At 42.9% G+C, this 21,067-nt stretch overlaps 1 protein-coding gene across 13 annotated transcripts in view; it reads right to left on the bottom strand.

The window, feature by feature from the left end:
- The window catches only part of EndoA (SH3 domain containing GRB2 like, endophilin-A), a 114,946-nt gene that overhangs the window by 8,300 nt on the left and 85,579 nt on the right, over positions 1-21,067 (bottom strand). For 2 of the 13 annotated variants that reach the window (XM_075890882.1, XM_075890886.1), the window contains exons 4-13: positions 14,972-15,040; positions 14,746-14,818; positions 13,831-13,965; positions 11,258-11,391; positions 10,577-10,643; positions 10,287-10,387; positions 8,997-9,100; positions 8,226-8,395; positions 6,839-6,883; positions 1,553-1,675 (exon numbers count right to left, since the gene is read on the bottom strand). In XM_075890882.1, coding sequence (XP_075746997.1) covers positions 1,553-1,675; positions 6,839-6,883; positions 8,226-8,395; positions 8,997-9,100; positions 10,287-10,387; positions 10,577-10,643; positions 11,258-11,391; positions 13,831-13,965; positions 14,746-14,818; positions 14,972-15,040 — 1,021 coding nt within the window. Of the gene's footprint in view, positions 1-1,552; positions 1,676-1,746; positions 1,819-6,838; positions 6,884-8,225; positions 8,396-8,996; positions 9,101-10,286; positions 10,388-10,576; positions 10,644-11,257; positions 11,392-13,830; positions 13,966-14,745; positions 14,819-14,971; positions 15,041-21,067 lie in introns of all 13 variants that reach the window. The other 11 variants (XM_037412623.2, XM_075890892.1, XM_075890897.1 and 8 more) reach the window with 7 other exon arrangements.

The raw sequence follows: 21,067 nt of genomic DNA, 5'->3' as shown, positions 1-21,067 counted from the left end.
ATTAAAGATCTTGTCCCGCAAGACGATCACAGAAGGTTTTATCGTATCAACGAAGTCTGAGACAGAAGCGACAACTAAAGAGCAATGCAGACAATCAGAATCACTGTTATTATATTAGGGATTAGCACCAATGTTACAATGAGGAAGACAGTGAGAATAAAAAAGCACGAATAGGGCTTCAAGCATAGAGAAGAAAGAGCCACCAATCCACCTGCCACCAAGCATGCAGCACCAGGCCACTGTGGATCGACCAAAAAAAAAAAGATTTCCATGGAGTCAAAATGTAGGCATATATATTTACATGAGGCAACATCAGCAGTGCTTATCTGTTGCGCTCACAACAAGCAAGTGATTTCGTCAACACCGTGTGTGTGATTCCATATGATATTCCTGTCACAGTATAAGTTTCAGCACTGGTGCCATCGTTACAAACATATTTGTAGCATTGTAGTATTAACATTGTGACAAATGTTGTGATAACACCAAATCCACATAATAACTTTGCATTTAAATCCAGGAGTAAGTTCATTGCATATGTCATAATGAGCATTACATCTGTGCTATTCTTGAAGGCCTCACAATAATTATATATTTCCTGCATACAAATAACACCATTCTCCATTGACTCTCCGTGGTGTGACTACACATTCTTGACCCAGATGAGAGAGTGTACCAAGTGTTAAAGATGCATTGGTGTAACGACTGTACTAAGATAAATTTCTAATTTCTGTATGAAATCTTGAGTACTACATCAAAATTGTATCTAAATCTTCCTTGGAAATTTTTGAATACTTCCCACAAAACTGATACTTCCATCAAAACTAAAAATCATTGGACACTGTTGAAAGGCTAGAACAAACCGAAAGCAAGAGAATGGTCCAGAACTTGGAAACCCTTTAGCTTACGGCTACGAAGCAAAACTGTTGGTAACCAGAGAAGCAAAAGCCATGACCTAGGTTTAGCATATTGGTGGCATAGAAAAAGACTGCCACAATGTTTCATAACTGTAGCTAAAGAAAGTAGACAAACGATGACTCCTGTCGACTTGGCAAATGACAAACGTGGTCCGTGTAAGCGTTCCCTACGTGCACATTGTGTGCCTAACACCTAAATGTGTATTCCCTCAATGTTGTGAGCAGCTGCCTTTCGTATCATTTGCTGAAAAATTCCCGATGGTTCAAAATTCATCAGCTTGATGAATTGGGCTAGTTTGTTAGTGCTACTCATTTAGAAAGTGAAAAGATATGCCGAGGGAGCGAGAAAAAGGAGAGGCGTGGCAGCAATGTGGAAGTATGGTACTGCCTTCAGAGCATACAGAGGCATTATGGCACAATTTCGAGACTTCAAATGTGCTTGCTTAGTTGTCCACTTGCCAAAGCCTCCAGTTAAGACAATGCCGTCTACAAACATGCGTTGAGCAAAATGAACTCCTTCTCACGCAATAAGAACTGACTTTCGAGGCGCTGGTGGGAGGGAAAGAAGGATAAGAGGGACGAGTGTAGAGAGAAGTGGTGGCAGGCGGTGGCACCCTCGGAAAGAGGAACACGAGTACCATTGGGAGACCTGGAGCCAGGCGAGGCCCCCGTGCCATGCGGATTGGGGAAGCTGCCCAGGAAGAGGTTATTGGCAGGCCGTGGGTTCACAGGCGAGCTCAGGGGAGAGCGGGCAGGAGACGCTGCAAGGGACAGCCCCGACCCACCAGGTTTACGTCACCGTCACAGCACGACACAACAAAGCGGGGCTTGCCTGTGTCCCTCGGCTCACAAGATTCAGGTCTCCCTTCTCCGCGAACTGAACCACATTGTTCTTTATCACCACCTTAAGAAAACGTACAAACGACGGGATATGTGGGTTTCTTTCATATAGTCACCAACGAAGCACAGATATGCAAATCTCAACGCGCCTTCACCATCAATCGGTGAATAGGCGCATCACATATATGCCATTGGAGGCACGCGGCTCACACGATGACCGATCTGCCAGAGCCTTCGTGCACACTTGCTGTGTATATGTGACATCACAAATTTACGGGACCTCATCAGCGCCCTTCTTTTCACTGAAGACATGGTTACTGAGTTAGGCAGCAGTAGTGCAATGCAGCCTGCAGGGCCATGCTAGCATCAAGACAATGCACTGATTTCATCAACAAATGCAAAGTAGCGTCAAGGCGAGATGCAAAACTCACCCTCCTCCTCTTCATTAGATTGTATGTGCACTCTCACATTCAAGTGATAATGTTAACAGGAAAAATTAAATTGAAAGACCTTGCATATGTGTTTGATGACATGAACATTTGATGAGGTATTATGCATTTGCTGCAAGGTCATCTGGCATCTCACGACATTACAGTCTTATAGGAAACTTTGGAAAGCTGTACACAGATACATGTTCTATGAATCATTTTTTTTATTATTATTAGCAAGACTTCTTTGTAAGCTTGGTCACACTACTTCAAGTTGCTGTTCATGATGGATTCAAGCTAGATTGATAGAAGTGGTCACAAAAGTGATTTTTGCACATAAAAGCTATGAAAAAGCTGAATTTTCTTTTAGTTTCAGCATTTAGTTGGGAAGTAATTATTGGACAAACAGTTATGACAGGTGAGCAACTGCGTAACACAATCCACGCCGAAATCTTTGCCTTCTTGCTGTACTTTGTCATGCTGGTGGAACTCCTGGCAATGAAAAGCTCTGCAGAAAGAAAATGCCCTCGGCCTTCCCAAGAGAAGCCTTCTAACAGTGGGACAAAGTACACACTAAAGTACTTCAGTGCACATACCACATATTTCTCCTGTCTTGTCTTAATACCGAGTACTATGATGCTCAATATGCCACACTGACAAATAAAAAAAATTGTGTTAATTTATTATTAATATTATTATTTACAGTACCTTACAGAGCCATCGAGAGGCATTGTGTAAGGGGGGCGGTACAGTATTATTAGTGGCAGTATTATTAAATATATATATATGAAGCACACTTATTGATAATTAAAACCATCTTAATAAAGGTTGTGTCAATATGCACAACATTTTTATACACTAAAGGTAATAATGTGACCATTCTATGGCATTATGCTTGAAAAAAAGGCCTTAACAACCCAAAAATTGATGAGAAAAATGTCTAAGAGCATGTGCTCTGCCATAAGATGTCAATTTTTGTAAATCTATATCAAAGAGATTGTAGTGTGGTAAGTAGGTCAATAGGCCATACCCACATGAATGCAGCTGCATGGAAGTCGCATTTTAGCAACCAGTGAACATGGGAGGAAGCTATTAGAGTAAAATCATGCACTATACCAGCAATAATTATGAGATCAATAACAAACTAAGGTGCAAAACATGCGGTATAACCAACAGATTTGATTTTATATTGGCAGTAATCGTGTGTGCAATTGTAGAAGAACAGCACAGCACTGTGTCGAATCTTCAAGGGCTATATAGAAAAAAATGTTTCAAACAAAGCAAGCAAAGAATCATGAACCATGCATTACGAATTGGAAATATGAAGGCTCCTGTCCCTGCCAAACAGCTTAGATCTTAAAGAGCTAAAGCTCACGACAGGTCTTATTAAAAAGCTATAGCTTGTGAACAGCATTACAAACTTCCGAGTGTTCTGGTAACACAGTAAATGCGTTAACTCTTATGCATTAATGATGTTTCACTCCTAAAAGCACAAGAGACATTTTACATTCCACCATTGTTTAATGCTCTAACACAAAGACTAGCAGGCTATTTAGCTTTACATAGCTGACCAACATGGTGCATCAGTTGTTTTCTTGATAAGTTGAAGAAATATTGCAGTTATATAGTTGCTCCCTAAAAAGTTACGGTAACAACATGTACAGGCTACTCTCCAATAGGAAACAGAACAATCTCATTGCTTGTGCCAAGTAGCTAGTCTCATATTTTAACTCACTGCATCGTATTCACACCATCAAATACAGGCAAGCCCCTAGTGTTACCCACAAAACCCTGCATGAGCATAAGACAGAAAATTAGTTTGAAAAACATGCAGGAATCCCTTACAAATTGAGGAGCAGAAACACAGTGGAGAAAGGAGACAAGGAACGTAAGGCTGGTGGTGGTAGTGGCGATGAAGGCCCCCGATATGCGTTCTGCTGCCACTGCAACAGTCCTCCCAATAGAAGTGACTCGCTGCTACTAGCACGAAGTCTCAATGGACCCTCTTCAAAACTGTTAAACCAGCTTTTCTGCAAGGCAGTAGGCCAAGGTAATGGTGGCACATTTAGCATTCACATCAACAGGCACACGTGAGGCCGATGTATTGTGCGACATGGGAAATGTGAATATGGTTCCAATAAGTCGAAATATTACTACCACCTTCTGCAAACACAGCCCCCATTTGGTGTTGCTGTTGAACCTTCCGATGAACATTCATCTCAGCAAGCATATAAGTACTGGCCGGTATCAAAGGTGACTAACAGGTGGAGCTGCTCAGGAATACTTTGAGTTGCCACAGAGACAAGTAGGGTAACAGTTGCACATGGTGTGACGTTAATAATGTTTGGCCTACATGTACTAGCTATCAGTATCACGACTACAATGAATAAAAATAGAAATAACACATTACCACAACAACATTAACAATAACTTTTGCATCTCAGAGGTGCCTAGACTGTGAGAGGTGCATAATGAGGCATCTCAGATCCGTTTCTCAGTTCAAATAACTTCAACTGTAACTTACTTTCTGTTGCAATTACCACGAAAAAGAAAATTTATCAATACAGTAGCAATAAGCACGTCTCCAATAAAATTTACTGGTAACTATCAGCACTTGTCCAAAATGTTGAAGAACTTCTAACTTGGGCTGTAACCTGGGTGTTTTCTTGCATTCCATTCAGCTGCTGCAGTGAAGTACTGAACTTGCAACATAACACTCAGTTATAGGATTAGTGATCTATCACGAAAAAGGCCTTACAATGCAATATTTGTTATTCTGATGACCAGCACTACCATTAGGCAAAAACACAGTGCAATGAGATTAACAATTCACAAAGGGGTCTGCAGTGACTGGTTATTTCCTTTACAGAAACACTTCTTCATTCTTACCTAATTTATTTCTGTCATTGCATGCTATGATATTAGAAACATAAACAAGGGTTGCCCACTGAACATCAGTTTTAGGTGTATATTACATTATGCATACCGCTAAGCACACATTTGTTGGAATCAGATCGTAGTTCTGGGACATTAAACCCCATACATTTGTGCTAGGCATCATTGATCCTGACGCTGAGTACTACTGACTTAATGCGCAAGGGCAGTGATTAAAATAATCCTGATGTTCTGTGATTAATCATGCTACAATACTAAGTGACTTCGTCTGCGTATAAGCCAAGTAGTGCCATGGTATTTCTGCCACAGCAGTGGCTGTGACGTGTTACCAATCTAGGAACAGGACAGCTTCACTGAAAGATTAAAATAAAGTTCAAGGAAATGATTTTCATGCTTCTTTAGCCAATGATGCACTAGCCCTACTGAAGTCAAATTTAAGTAGACAACCCAGGCGAATAAAATAAATCACGAGCCACAGCTCAAACAAATAAACGCAAAAAGGCAAGAGACATGCGTACAAATGTTTCAGTGCATCACGATAAAAAGAAGAGAAAGAGGAAAGTGAATGCAGAAAGACACTAAAGCAAGCAGACAAAAAGAAAGAAAGGACATCAGACACATATGATGCTTACTGGCCAGGGCCTAAGGCCGCAACTAAGTGCAGAATAAATCATTCAACCTACTATTACCAACTGACACTTCGCCAGACGACAAGGCACCTATTTCTGGGCATGTATTTTAATGGATATAATGATTACTGAGATCGTCTACAAAACGTAAATAATGACTACAGTCATAGTGAACAGAAAGGCTCTGTAAAAAAGAAAAGAAAACAAAGTGAACATTTCTAGCACAAAGCTAGGCAACTGTTTTTAAGCGCGAAAAATACAGAAACACAATGATAGAAAAGTGGAAGTGCTTTACTAGGGCATGCAATTTCTTGGAATTCAGATTGCAGCCTACATACGCATTCAGCAAGTGATGGCAGGAGTCAGTTTAAAATAGAAATAAAGATATTGATAGAACGCTGAGCAACATTTTCTCCAAGCAGCAGTAGCAAAGAACCACAAGGTCATGCAGGTGCAATGTGCTGCTAAAAATATATTGAGTGGGCACAAGATCAAGTTGAAAGAAGGAAATTGAGAGAGTACTAGCCAATGCAGTAGGGTCAATTTCCTATTCACTGGTGCTATGATGAGCTTGGAGCCCTAGAAAACTTCCATGGCAGTAGAAAACTTTGACGAGAAAAAGTTTTTATAGTATTGTAGTTGTATGTAGGTCGATAAGCTGATGATGCATTAAAACACAAAAAAAATCGTGTCTCGCCTATGTCTTCTTGCAAAACCAAGCAAGTAAAATCACTCCAGTAGACGATGGAATTTGTCAAACAGCTGCCTATAAGCTTGCTACACTACTTAACCTCAGCCAGCACACCCAGGCTGTGCGAGACAATTCTTCATCGCATCGTTGGCCTTAATGTCTGCTCCCAAATGTACCTTCTTTCTCTAAATAATATACTGCTAAATCAATTCACAAAACTACAACTGAATAACTGCAGGATAAAAGTTGGAGCACCTAGAGAGACCCATTGAATTCAACTAGTGGAGTCTTCTTACTCAGATTAGCCTGCCTGCCTAATTTAGCTCGTTAGACTACAGACAACTAGGGTGAAAGTTTCCCGAGGTTATCGTTTGTGAACACCATAAGAAAAACATACATCACCCCTACCTTTTATGATCCCTAGGAACTATATATACGTACCAAAAAACTTACACGGCTCCTCTAACAAAGGTGATAAAAGCCTGTCTGTTTAAAGAGAGAGAAATAAAGGGCATAGATATGTACACATTCATGCCAATAGCATACATATTCACATGCAAAGTCATTTCTGAGGAAGTGCGAAAAGACCCAAGTTCGCACCTAGTGTGCTGTTAAATGAAGCCAAAAGATGTCGCTTGTAAACTGCATGCAACCAAAAATGTGCATCTAATAAACCAGTTGATGAAGAAAACGCTAGCAGATCTAGGTTTTATGCAACACTAGAAAGAAATCCATGCGACAGGTGCACGGAAACACAGACATCCAGCACATGCGCTGCACATATGTGATCAATATACTGCAACATCTGCTAATTAGTTGCATGCTATAGTACAAAAGTAGGTCGCTCTGTGCAGTGCATGCTTTTCAAAGCATATTCCAAGCATAATGGAGGCTCATTAGGCGGTGCTCTGCACTTAATAAAAAAAAATGAAAAAAGTCAAGTGGAGCTCCACTGCTGTGAAACCTAAGAAAGTGCACAGACAATCGCGCAACAACTCCCATTCATACAATTCTCACTGCTCCATTTACCAAACCATCGATGACGTTAATGTTTGAGAGAAGCACCAGTAGGAGGAGCATTTATGCTTTTGACAAGGCAGTGGAGCCACCTCTCCCACAGTGCAGGAGCCAAAGGCATGTTTCGAAGGAGTTCTTAGCAATTTTATGTTAATTTTTGGGATTACTTTTTGGTTATGTTAAAGAATTATCTCACTTTGGACATCCCTCATTAATTCTAGCTAGGTTTTAAGCATTGATTGCATTGTTTTGGGCCTGAATTGACCATTTGATCGTGAGCGTGGTCACGCCCCATGGGATGTAAGGTTAAACGATAAGCCGGGCCCCTAAAGTGCTGTGAACTTTAACAAAAAAAAAAAAACACTTCATGGCACCACATAAGAATGATAGCAGCACACTGCATACACAAGTATTCCAAGGCTCTAAAATTTCATGCAGATGGCGCAATGATGTGCGTCAGCTGGTGCATGCTAGTGCATCCTACAGGCATGCAACTGGAACAGTGCGAGCTTAGAAATGACCTCCACTTAGTAACTTTTCTCTCAACATGCACCTCTTGGCCAAGTTTTGCACATGAAATGCCAACTAAAGTCGCCCCTATGTGTAACGATAGCAGCTGTATGCCATAATCTACGCTAGAGACAGAAGAGTAAGCAAAGAGGCATGAGGCGGGTTTGGCCACTTGTAGAGTACATGTCCTGCAGTTCCAGCAGCAGAGCAGAAGGAAAAGACGGGCTGCGCGAATGAGCGGCTGCCCTCTGAACGATGTGAGCCTTCCGAGCGGCCTTTTGGCTGCCACCACCAGTCTTACCAGTTGGGGCCGAGGTGAAGAAGAGGGAGTTATGCTGGGGCTCGCCATTGAAGTAGCCCCCACCTGACTCGACCATGGGCGAGACGTCGTCGTGGATCGTCGTGAGGTTGAGATCGGACAGCTTCTTGGGCTCGTATGGCTCACGCTCACGCTCTGCTGCTTCCGCTTTTCTGCGTGAGAGGGAAGGAAAACTCAACAATGGTATTTATGCAGTCAACCTATTAGGAAGAGCTCAATTTTGATGTGTGGACAGAATAAATAAATATTTCACCTAGCAGAGCAAAATTTATGGGCTGCGGGGATAATTGCAGAGGAAGACATGTCAGTTTGTGCAATTTGCGGGTGTTACAACATGCACACACATTTCCATGAATGAATGCCCCAGCATTTAGTATTGCGAAAAATTGTTGTAAACAATCGTGTTCTCATCGCACATTAAAAAAAAATTCAATTTCCAAAAAAACCCTTCGCCTTATTTTGGGTCTGTGCAGAACTTAATGGCCATAAATAGTGTACTTTCAAAGTATTTCAGGCAAGGAAAAAAAAAAAAAGAAACCCTGAGCTGTGTTGAAAGTGACATATTAATGTAAAGGTGACAGTTTTCACATATGATTTACGCATATGTTTTTACCAACTTACGTTAGCTCACCTTCTGTCTATTCAAGAGTTTGCATGTATGCAGAGTGAAATGATATAACTGCTGGCTTCTGCAGGAGAGCTGGTGATCCAGCCAACGAGAAAAAAAAAAGGCTTCACTGAAGCATAACTTACTGTTCAAGTAACCTTTCCGTGAGTCCCTGGAGCACTTCCGCACACTGCTGATGATATTCACAGAAGGCTTCAGCAAGGGCATGAAGCTGGGATATTTGCTCCACCTGGATGAAGTGTGAAAGAAATGGGTTCTAAAATATTGTTCTATCAATAACACTGCCTTTGTCCAACTCCTGATAAAACATTGATTGATATGTGGGGTTTAACGTTCCAAGATCCACCATATGATTATGAGAGGCGCCGTAGTGGAGGGCTCCGGAAATTTTGACCACCTGGGGTTTTTTGACGTGCACCCAAATCTGAGCACACGAGCCTACAACATTTCCGCCTCCATCGGAAATGCAGCCACTGCAGCCGGGATTCGATCCCGCAACCTGCGGGTCAGCAGCCGAGTATCTTAACCACTAGACCACCGCGGTGGGGCTCCTGATGAAACACAACTCTACAATGATTCATAGTAAAAAACAGCATGAAACAACAAGGAAGAAAAAGACCAAACAGGACTAGCGCTGTCCTGTCCAGTCTTTCTCGTCCTTGTTGTCTCACTCTGTTTTTTTTTTACTATAAATATGTACCAACAAGCTCAAACTCATACGCTGCTACAATGATTGTTTGACTTTTATGAGTAGGTACTCACTTTGACAAGTGATTAATAACTGGTCATTACAGGGTGTTTAAAGTTATAAAGACTGTCAAAGACAACATTCAAGCGGAACCCGAATTCTCTCAAATATCAACTATTTGATAATGCTGCTCTAATTCATCTATCTTCTTTAGTAAAAAAAAATGTTGACCTATCCTGAATGATGCCTACAGTGCATTCGCCACTATAGCATTACAGCAAACTTCTTTCATTACTCTTCAGCATACAGAAAGCCACTGCCTCTGAAATTTACTCCTACAAGAAATTGAAGCAAGTACTAAGCGTCACGCGAGTTATCAGGACAGGGCCTCACGGCTGCCTTCCATCATTTCTACCTTACATTTATCATCTACGGACAAGTTGCAATGTTATTATGTACTTATTGAAATGCCAGCATCCTGAAGTCTCATTAGTAACAGACAACTCTGTGTGAGGCACTAGAGTCTGTTAATATCAGCTCCTTGGTCATGTCTCCATACCCATTTCTCTATTATTAGAAGCAGCGTAGTACAGGAATCTCATTCCTGCCAACTTTAGCTAAGTATAGGTCCTTTACAAGAGTTTGGTAACAGTGATGGATGTAGTAGCATGCTCACAAGCATATTTAGAAGCATATCGCACGAAATCGGTACCAATGTCCCACTTACATCATTTTGTAAAAGATTAAACATCCCCATGGAAGCCAAGTTGAAAGACTCTTCGAATTTGTCCTCGGCGAGCCTAATCTCTTCTTCTGTCAAGTGGCCACCTGCAAATCAAAGGAGGGAAACAGATTATGCGACTGTGGGCACAGAACACTGGCTTTTCTAACTGCAGTTCAGCACATCTATACACGTTTTTAAGAACACGAAAACTCCTACTCAAAGAACGATGTCCCAGATTACTGAAACAACCAAGAATGTTTCTACTTTACTTTGCATCGACCAAATGAACACACCCTTCATCTGTTTCCTCTTTTTGCAGTCATAGTCCAGGCGTCGACCCTGCAATTTCTTGCGATGGTGCTGTAATACAACAATAGACGCTATCACGTGTCGTGCAATATACAGCTCAAAGAAATTCAATCAAGAATGCAAAACCCGGCAGCAATGTTTTATGCTTGGTAATGTGCAATGCACAATGCCCCATATCAAGCTTAGCATTCGTGCAAAAATGTACACCCAATCACAAAGCACAGCATTTTATATTTTAACCAAGAGAAATAAGTGCATAGCATTTATAAATGTGTTAAAAATAGCCAAGGGTGCATCGTGGAATGGTCACTTCCAGCCACATTTTTACACGACAATGCTGCTAGTTTACAATTCCCAATTTAAGTGAATGAACATGCTATGCACTGCCAAGGAACCCGAAAGGATGCTAAAAATGAGACAACCTGCTTCTGATATGAAGGAGATCTCTCAACAATACGATACCTTCACCAATGACTGTCGGTGGTTTCAATTCACAAGACGCAATGCGAAAAGCTTGCTATGCATATGCATTTTATATGGCACGCTTACGAGAAGCGATTAGTATTTATTTGCTTCAAAAATAGCATACACAATTCCAGAAGCGATAACACACGTGAGTGTTTCAAGATGATATTTCTGCATGCAAATGTGAAGATAAGGCTTACCAAAACATCCTTAAGGTCCTTGTTTTGAAGTTGGGTAAGGGGCTCAAGAAAGTTCTGTTTCACATTATCTTCCAGGGCATACTTGATGTCGGCCAGCTGCTTCAGGGACTCTCCAGCTTCGATTAGGCTCTGACCTGAGGAGAACATTGGAGACCACCGTCACTTTAGGTTCGTACCAACTATACAGGCAATATAAAGTTTTGAAGGAGATACTTGAACCTTCTACATGTTACCAAATATGCGGGCAAACTTTGACCGCCGCAAGCCCTCTGAACGTCACAAGCCCAATCCTTCTCACTCTTCTGCACCTATACAGCGATTGCCATGCTCCGTGCAACCATTTGACTGCATTAGAATAGACCTTCATGGTCTTCTACCATACACATCTGCCAAAAACCACTGGGTTACTGTGGCGATAAGCAGAAACGGTGCCTGTATTGCACCTGTATTGTTTGCAGAGCGAAGACGTGTGTGCCATTTGCAAGAACCTTCAAGGATGAATGTTCCCAGATACGCCACAGACAGGCTTGTTTAAATGCTCTTAGGAATGACTAGCAATAAATTTCACTTTTAAGTTAAGTGTCTGTCCTGTTGATTCCTTCTATTCCCAGTGTCTTATGCTCATACCTTTAGAATATATGTTGCGTCAGTTGGACGACCAAACTGCCACTATCATCTACCAGCAGGTAGTTTGTGCTGCGTCTGTGTGGTTTCTTTTCCTTGACTTTTGTTATTTTGCACAGCCTTCTTCAAGAAGGCTGTGCAATATAATTTCTTAGTCGTCTTGTTCAATGAATCTCTACACAGTAGTTCTGTACCAACTCAATGGAAAACAGCAGGAGTTGTTCCCATTCATAATAGTGGTCTCAAATATTCTATTCAAAACTATAGACCGATTTCGCTAACTTCTGTATGTTGTAAAACTTTAGAACATATCATTTACAGCTCTGTGACGAAACACCTCGAAAACAATGGTTTCTTTTCACCTGCTCAATATGGGTTCAGGTCTGGCTTGTCCTGCACAACGCAGTTGGTTGAATTTTGCCATGACCTTTTTCACTCCTATGATTCAGGATTTCAAGTTGATTGCATTTTTTTAGATTTTAGAAAGGCTTTCGACACTGTTCCTCATGATTTGTTGTTGCATAAATTATCATCTCTCTGTATTCATTCGGCAATAGTTGTTTGGATTAAAAATTACCTTTCCAGAAAAACACACCATGTCATAATTAATGGCTGTACGTCAACTGGAATAACAGTTACTTCAGGTGTGCCGCAAGGGTCTGTTTTGAGACCTTTGTTATTTTTGATTTATATCAATGATATTGTGCAGGGTCTTCATTGCAATGTCAGATTATATGCAGATGACTGCATCATTTATAGGAACATAATAAATGAACACGATGTCATTAGTCTACAAACCGATTTAAACAAAATTCAAACTTGGTGTTCCACATGGTGTATGTCTTTGAATAGTACTAAATGTCAGTTTATATATTTTACCCGCAAACGTTTGCCTGTGAGATCAAATTATCATTTGGAAGATATATCCCTTGAACGGGTGCAGCATTACAAATAGCTTGGCATTTATTTTTCAGAAAATCTGTCATGGACTAGGCATATTCAACATGTTACATTAAAATCTTCCCGAATGCTTAACTTCATTAGACGCAATTTTCACAAAGCCCCCAGGAGCATTAAAGAATACCTTTATAATACGAACGTTCATCCATTACTCGAGTACGCTTGCACAGCATGGGACCCAAACACCATCTGTCTTGTAGATAAACTTGAGCGTATCCAGAATTGCACAGCCAGGTTTGTCTCTGGTAATTACAACTATAAAAGCAGCATCTCAATCATAAAAGACAACCTTGGCTGGAAAACCCTAGCCCAACGCCGCTTAGCAACGAAATTGGAACTTTTTTTCCGTATTTACTCAGATCTCACAGGTATTAACAAAAAATTGTACATTTTTCCCCCTCACTTCATCTCTATGCATTGTGATCATGACTATAAGGTACTTGAAACACGATGCCGCACAAATGTGTCTCATTATTCATTCTTTCCTCACACCTCCACGCTTTGGAACAGACTTTCTAAAGGTATAGCAGATTGTAAAACACTTTCCCAGTTCCAGCTGTTTTTACATACAAATTTTCTATATGTCGCCTCTTTGTTGCATACACCGTTTTGTTATTAGCTCATTCTTTTATCTTTGTCTTTGTGTAAACATATGTGCTTTTACGTGATTAATCGTGTTACCCCCTGCAATAATGCCCTCGTGGCGCTGCAGGTAATTCTATAAAAAAAAAAGATGCATTACCAACTTGCCCAGAAAGCCACCTTTCTGAAGTTAAATGATAATAATGTCTATAGACACATAAAAAATAAGAAGTGCAATTGCGAGTGGGTAATCATCCAAACGTCAATTTGGGATTTTCTATGAGCACCTTTGATTACTATCTCATGACATCATAAAAAGAAACATGCAGAAATACACAGACAGGTAACAAAACAAGCCCGTGAAGTGAACTTGTGGCTTGGACCATAAGCAACAATGCTGTACTGACCAAAGGGGCTTTCCTCGCCCAAGTCAGTGCCGTACTTGACCATCGATTCTCCGAGCGTACCTTCCGGCTGAGGATATGCATGAGTTTTTCCCGGTCCTCGGAGTTTCGTGCTTACCATCAGCTTTGCTCGGGATGCTGCAAGAAATTTCGTTGGGAAAAGAGATGTAATGGGAGAGAAAGAAAAAGGAATTAGAAAAGCCTCACAGCTATGCTCGCCCACAGATACATCAACAACAAATTATTTTGCTCCTATTAAAGGGTCTATTACAGGATGGACGTGTTACACTATAAGACGAAAACAAATAACAAGTTAGCAGCATACCTCAACATGAAATGTCTCGCAATTTACATTTCTGACATTATTCCCTCCCACTGGTTCATTCATAAAGTATATGTAGTGTCCTTGCAAGTATATATCAATCCCGAATTTCCCACTTACAGCTTTTCTGTATGACCTAGAGCCTTTTTATTAGGCATTCTGTTTGATTCTGTTAAAAAAAATAATCCTTGCAAAAATCGTCTGGGCTCTCATTATTTCTGCATTATAATTTTGTGGGCATAGTGAAAGTTAAGGAATGCTAGGAATTCCTAAGCAGCTTTTCAATAGGGTGTAGTTACTAAACCCGAGCTTCAAAAACATTCAACATCCACCTTCACAGTGTGCTCACGCAAAGATGAGTTTGTATTATAGAGCACCCAGAAATATTAGCTTGCAGAAGTAGCTCTGCTTCAACTCTTTTTCATTACTGCTTTATTAACTATAGCAATAAAAAATGAAATGTACACAATGCAACAAAGAGGCATGTCCTAAAATTGAACACATTCTCTGTGTGCTTCGAGTGCAATAATATGCACAAATATGCCTGTTAAACACATATTTAAAAATCTGCAACATTTCAAGGACAGAATAACCACCTGGATTTGGCTGGAGGTATTCTTTCGTCTTTACAATCAGCTCTTCCACTAACTCGCTGGTCAAGTCTATTTTCTGGAGAGAGAAAAAAAAAAAAACAAAATACAAGGGCAAGAAAACCTGTTAATGTCACTGTGAAAACACGTAGGCGATTCGGCAACACAGCACGTGTTTATTAAAAAGGTGCGCAAAAAAAATAAAATAACAGAAATGTGTGCATGCGCTTACCCTCTCCATTTCCATGTACTCGTCCGTGAATTTGGTACCCTCCGCTCCGCCAATCTTTTCGCTGACATACTGAAATTCAAGTAGTATGGAAAGTCTCAGTATAAGATGCAGTTGAGGAAAAATAAAAAAAATCTTTAAAAAAGCATTTGCCTCTTAACAGCAGTACCCATGCGCATGCACGTGCACATGGTTACTGCTATGCACGCACACAAACACACACACAGCAACAGCAGCCACATAAATCAAACCTAAAGGAAAGGGGGAAAATTATACTTTATTTGATGACACAAAATATTGAATATTCCGATTTTGCTGTTATGTTCACATGCTCACAGCAATGTACAGGACTAAGATGGGCTGTAAGAAATTTCACTGCATATTTTTCTTTTTAACCTTATTGGAAAGGTGAATTTGCTAGGATACATGCATGAAAAACACACACGGGCGCCCAGAATACAAGCGAGTGAGACTACGAAATACTCAACCTTTAAAATAATAAAAAAATAGTAAAACCGGGACACACAATGTGGGCAAATTTTTGTCTTTAACTGCCACCTTACACAACGATGCGCAACGTGTTCTCGTGAAGCCATATTTTAAGGAGAAATCTGCGTATCAAGTGTGCAGTCTACACAGCGGGGAAGCCACAATGCGCGCACGTCTTGGCAATAGGTATTGGACGCGATGCTTAATTTTGGATTTCCGAAAGCAACCTTCACCGCATACAGTTATGCTATGCGGCGAAACAAATTTGCGGCGACTCGTATAAACTGATCGCGTGAGCAGGGGCAATGGAAACAAATATTTAAAGACGATAGTCTTTCTTGGGGACCTTCGACGGAAAAATTTCGGTCTGTCTGTCTGTACATTTGTCTGTTTGTCCGCCCTAACGATACCTCAAAACGGCACCAAACGGCCAACCCCATCTGCAGCGCCCACCAATATTGCTCAAAGTTTAAGCGTTCATACTTGTGCGATTGTTAATTAAAAAGCAATTATTGCGCATATCTGACGCGCCACAACAATGCTTCGATGTTTTCTATGTCTGCCTTTATACTAGAAGAGGCACACACAAGTAACTCTAAGGAATATAGCGTATAATCACGCTGCGCTGACAGTGCAACGCAATGCTCAGAAAGGTGTTTCCAAGGCTTCGCTACAACGTCACGGTGGTGGAACCTGCCCGTCGCTTTGCCTTCTACACCTTATCACCTCCGAGACTGGCGCGCGTCTTTCTCCGCGGGCTGCGCGCCTTCGTTTTCGAAGATAACTGCCAGATGGCGCTCGTGTTTAACGTGCCTTAACGTGCCTAAAGCCGTACCATAAAGTAAGTGCTACGAAGATTTCAACCGCTGCCTTATAATTACAAAGACAAGCTCAAAACATGCAAAAACACTTATCTGCGCAGTCGATCCGGAGCGCTCAAAAAACACGTCCATCCACATTGACAGCCCGAACTACACACCACGTTAAACACGAGCGCCACGTTAACGTGTTTAACGTACTTTATGCCCCACAATAGACAAGGACGAATCAAGTGGTGCAATGGCTCCATTTTCACAACAAGAGTGGGTAAGGGCTGAGAAAAGGGTTCCTAGTAGTACATCAACAGGCCCAGATGGCATTCCAATTAGGCTGATAAAGACATTAGGTCCGAAGTCTAAGCAGGCTTTGAGAGAGGCAGTGAGCACAATAATAATCGATGGCGAAGTTCCCGATGGATGGAAACTTAGCAGGATGAGCATGATCTATAAAATAAAGGAAAGGGGGACAAAGCTGACATAAACAACTACCGTCCTATAACAGTGACATCAGTGGTCTACAGGCTGGCGATGCAGATTATAAAGGAAAGACTGCAGGCGTGGATAGAGGATGAGGGGGTGCTGGGGGAACTGCAGAATGGATTTCGGAAACACAGGAGGTTGGAAGACAATCTGTTCTCACTGACGCAGTGCATCGAAATAGCAGAAAAGGAACACAGGCCCCTGTGGCTAGCATTTTTGGATATCAAGGAAGCGTACGACAGCGTGGTTCAAGAGGAATTGTGGGGAATACTGGACACACTAGGCGTGGAACATGTAGTCGCTAATCTTTTAAAGGGTATCTATAAAGGTAACAAGGTAGTTATAAAGTGGGAAAAACAGGTATCGAAGCCTGCAGAGGTAAAACGGGGGCTTAGGCAGGGGTGCCCCCTGTCACCCTTATTATTCATGATGTACCTACAAGGATTAGAGGCAAAATTAGAGGGAAGTGGACTGGGCTTCAACCTCTCTTTAGTCAAACAAGGAAAACTTATTGATCAGGCACTACCAGCATTAATGTACGCAGATGATATAGTGCTAATGGCCAACAACAAGGAAGATTTGCAGAGATTGATGGACATCTGCAGTAATGAGGGAGATAGGTTAGATTTCAGCTTCAGTAAGGAAAAATCAGCAGTCATGATTTTCAATGACAACGAACGTAGTGAGCTTAGAATACAGGAGGTCACGCTAGAGATAACAGATAAATACAAATATCTGGGCGTATGGATAAGCAATGGGACCGAGTATCTGAGGGAACACGAAATATACGTGACGACTAAAGGTAACAGGAATGCAGCAGTCATGAAAAATAGGGCACTGTGGAATTACAATAGGTATGATGTTGTGAGAGGAATATGGAAAGGGGTCATGGTTCCTGGGCTGACGTTCGGCAATGCGGTCTTGTGCATGAGATCAGAAGTTCAAGCAAGATTAGAAATTAAGCAACGTGGAATAGGTAGGCTTGCTTTAGGAACTCCCGGGAATACACCAAATCAGGGAGTACAAGGTGATATGGGATGGACATCATTTGAGGGCAGGGAAGCTAGCAGCAAGATAAAATTTGAGAAGCGATTGAGAGAAATGGGGGAAGAGCGTTGGGCTAGGAAGGTTTTCAGCTACTTGTACAAGAAGAATGTCAATACAAAATGGAGGAAGCGAACCAGGAAGTTGACTGGTAAATACTTAGAAAACAGCAGGTGGCCAAACCAAAAAAAACTATCGGTTAAGAAGAAAGTGAAGGAAACTGAGACTGACATGTGGAGAATGAACATGATTAAGAAGTCCGCACTAGAGGTCTATCGAACGTTTAAGCAGGAAATTGCCAAGGAAAGGATCTATGATAATACTCGGGGTAGTTCTCTACTGTTTGAGGCCAGAACGGGAGTACTGCGAACCAAGACATATCGGGCCAAATACGAAGGGGTAGACACAGTATGCAGTGCGTGTGGAGAGGAAGAAGAAACTGCCGAACACTTGATAGTGTTCTGTAAAGGGCTTCACCCTATAGTTCAGGATGATGGCGCAGAGTTTTTCAAAGCACTGGGGTTTAGGGACCGGGAGGGCAAAATAAACTTTAAGCGGGTAGACTTCACTAGAAGGAGGTTGTCTGATTGGTGGCTAAAGTCAAGGCGCGAGTGAAAATTAAACTCTTCACTGCAAAGTACGAATCCTCAAACTCTTTTTTAAGGAAAAAAAATAAATATAGTTTTTGGTTCATTACATATTACGGCTTGGTGGCGCTAGCCACCGCCCGATCTAAAGGGTACAGCCATATCCATCCATCCATCCATCCATCCTAGATGCGCTCGTTCGCTTCCGCCACACGCTCGAGGCACTTTAACGCAGCGCCTTCAGAATACCATTCACCGAGTTTCTTGCGCAGAACATCAAATAAACATTTTGTTCACTCTCTCCAGATGCGAGAGGCAACATTTACAGTGTAACATGTAGATTCGGGCCAATTTTTTTCCTTGTGTGTGGCTGTCTGCACCCGTTACGCATGCGGGTGTTTGTAGGGTTTGCGAAATTTCCTCCTCAAAGACACGCACGCAAGCCTGCCCCGATGGGCGCACATTACGAACTGACGCCATGAGACGGGTGGCAAATCCGTCTCCCCGCCTCGAAGATCGGCGAGTGCTTGAACGGAGCTATTTCTTCTTCCACGGAGGCGCACCGCACGTCGGTTATCTGGGCGGGGCTTCTAAGTTGTATCCGACTATGGTTGTTAAAAAAAAAATCATACTGACAGCAGCTTTTCGAGTGGATACCCGCACTCCGGCATCACAAGACTGCATGTATAGGCTAGTCAATGCTAGGATATTTCATCATATCTAAAAAAAGCAACAAATACTTGTTAATATTGCTACGGAGAGGAAGAAAAGGAAGAGGTGCGACTGACAGGCGCGCGACTGGGCCAATCAGCCATTGTGTCTCTTGCCTGTAGTTTTTACTCTGCAAATACATCTCGCTCAGAAGCAACCAACCTCGTAACATATTGGTGAGAGGTGCTGGGTAACCATCAGGCAACGGAGCTCCGCAGCGGACGTCGCATCGCCCTTCCAGCCATGGCCAATGCTCAGCCCTCCGCGTCAACGTCAGCGTCTCCGACGAACATGGCGTCGCAACCGTACGTTTTCACGCCTCTCAAGGATCCCGGTACATTCTGCGGAACCGATGGCGTCGACGTTGACGATTGGCTGGCCATGTTTGAACGAGTGAGTGTGCCGAACAGATGGGATCCCACACTTCAGTTGGCTAATGTGCTGTTCTATTTGAGAGGCACGGCCAAGGTGTGGTATGAGAACAATGAAGAAGAACTCACAAGCTGGGACCAATGCAAAGCAAAGATGCGGGAGGTGTTTGGCAAAACCGCCAGTCGGAAGATCGCCGCCAAAAAGGAATTGGCCTGCCGTGCCCAATCCCCTACGGAGTCATACCTCGCTTACATTCAAGACGTGCTGGCCCTCTGCCGAAAGGCCGAAAGCGACATGACAGAAGGTGACAAGGTGGGACATGTTCTGAAAGGGATTGCCGACGACGCGTTCAATCTCCTGATGTGCAAGGGCTGTTCCACCGTAGACGCGATCATCAAAGAGTGTCGTCAGTTCGAGCAAGTGAAAAGTCGCCGCATTCTACAAACATTCGCTCGACTCCCAAACACCGCTGCAACATCTACTTGCGAGGACCAGTCAACACCACAACGTGCATCGCCGCCGGGAGACCTTACACGCATTGTTCGTCGTGAACTGGAAGCTATGGCGCCCTCGGCGTTCTATTCGCGCAGTACCGATGCCACTCCTGTTACTGTTCCTCTTGTTCAAGCCATCGTGCGCCGGGAGCTTGAAAACATCGGAGTGCATTCCGTGTGCCATGTCACCGCGCCTAGAGTCAGCGAACGCCCTTTCGTGATGCCCTTCTCCGACCGACGGTCTTCTCCACGTACTCGCAACCCGGCTGAGTGGCGAACTGCAGATGACCGCCCTATATGTTTCAACTGCCACCGCGTTGGACATATTGCCCGTTACTGCCGCAACACATGGTCCTCGGCACATCGCGCAACGACCAATATGACCCGTTTCGACGATACCGCCCGCACCTTTCCACCTGCCGAAGAGCCCAATGCCATTGACCATTCTCGGAACACTTGGTACAGCCGCTCGCCTTCACCACGTGGGCACCAGTCTCGATCGCCGCAAACACGTCGCCCATCGTCCCGTTCGCCGCAGCCACGGCGCTTCTCGTCCCCCGTGGCTTCCGGCCGCGTTGTCTCGGAAAACTGAGAAATGCAGCCCCCGGAGGTGGTGCTGCATTGACGACTTCCGCAGCAAATCCTCTTTCCGTTCCCACCAGACGAAGTGTAATAGACGTTAAAGTAGACGGCGAACCTGTACAAGCACTTGTCGACACCGGCGCAAGCATTTCGGTCATGAGTTCAAGCCTACGCACACGTTTAAAGAAAGTTCTGACACCAGCGGCTGCACAAATGCTCCGTGTGGCCGATGGCGGCACGCCGATGGTTCTCGGTCTGTGCACTGCCCGCTTACGTATAAAGGACCACACTACTTCTGTCATTTTAGCCGTGATTGACCACTGCCCTTATGACATTATCCTAGGCCTGGACTTCTTGTCGAATCATTCTGCTCTGATCGATTGTGCTACAGGCGTTCTTCAGCTAGAGTTGCCTCAGATAGTCGCTGACCCCCCCACTGCCCCGCCGCGCCTGTGCTCTCTTCAGGATGTGCGGCTGTCAGCTCAGGCAGCCACCTTCGTCGTTTTGACCGCACAGCCCCAA

This window comes from Rhipicephalus microplus, chromosome 1 (genome assembly GCF_043290135.1).
Source record: "Rhipicephalus microplus isolate Deutch F79 chromosome 1, USDA_Rmic, whole genome shotgun sequence".
In the NCBI taxonomy this organism is placed as follows: domain Eukaryota; kingdom Metazoa; phylum Arthropoda; class Arachnida; order Ixodida; family Ixodidae; genus Rhipicephalus; species Rhipicephalus microplus.
This window is presented reverse-complemented; position numbering and strand designations above follow the sequence as displayed.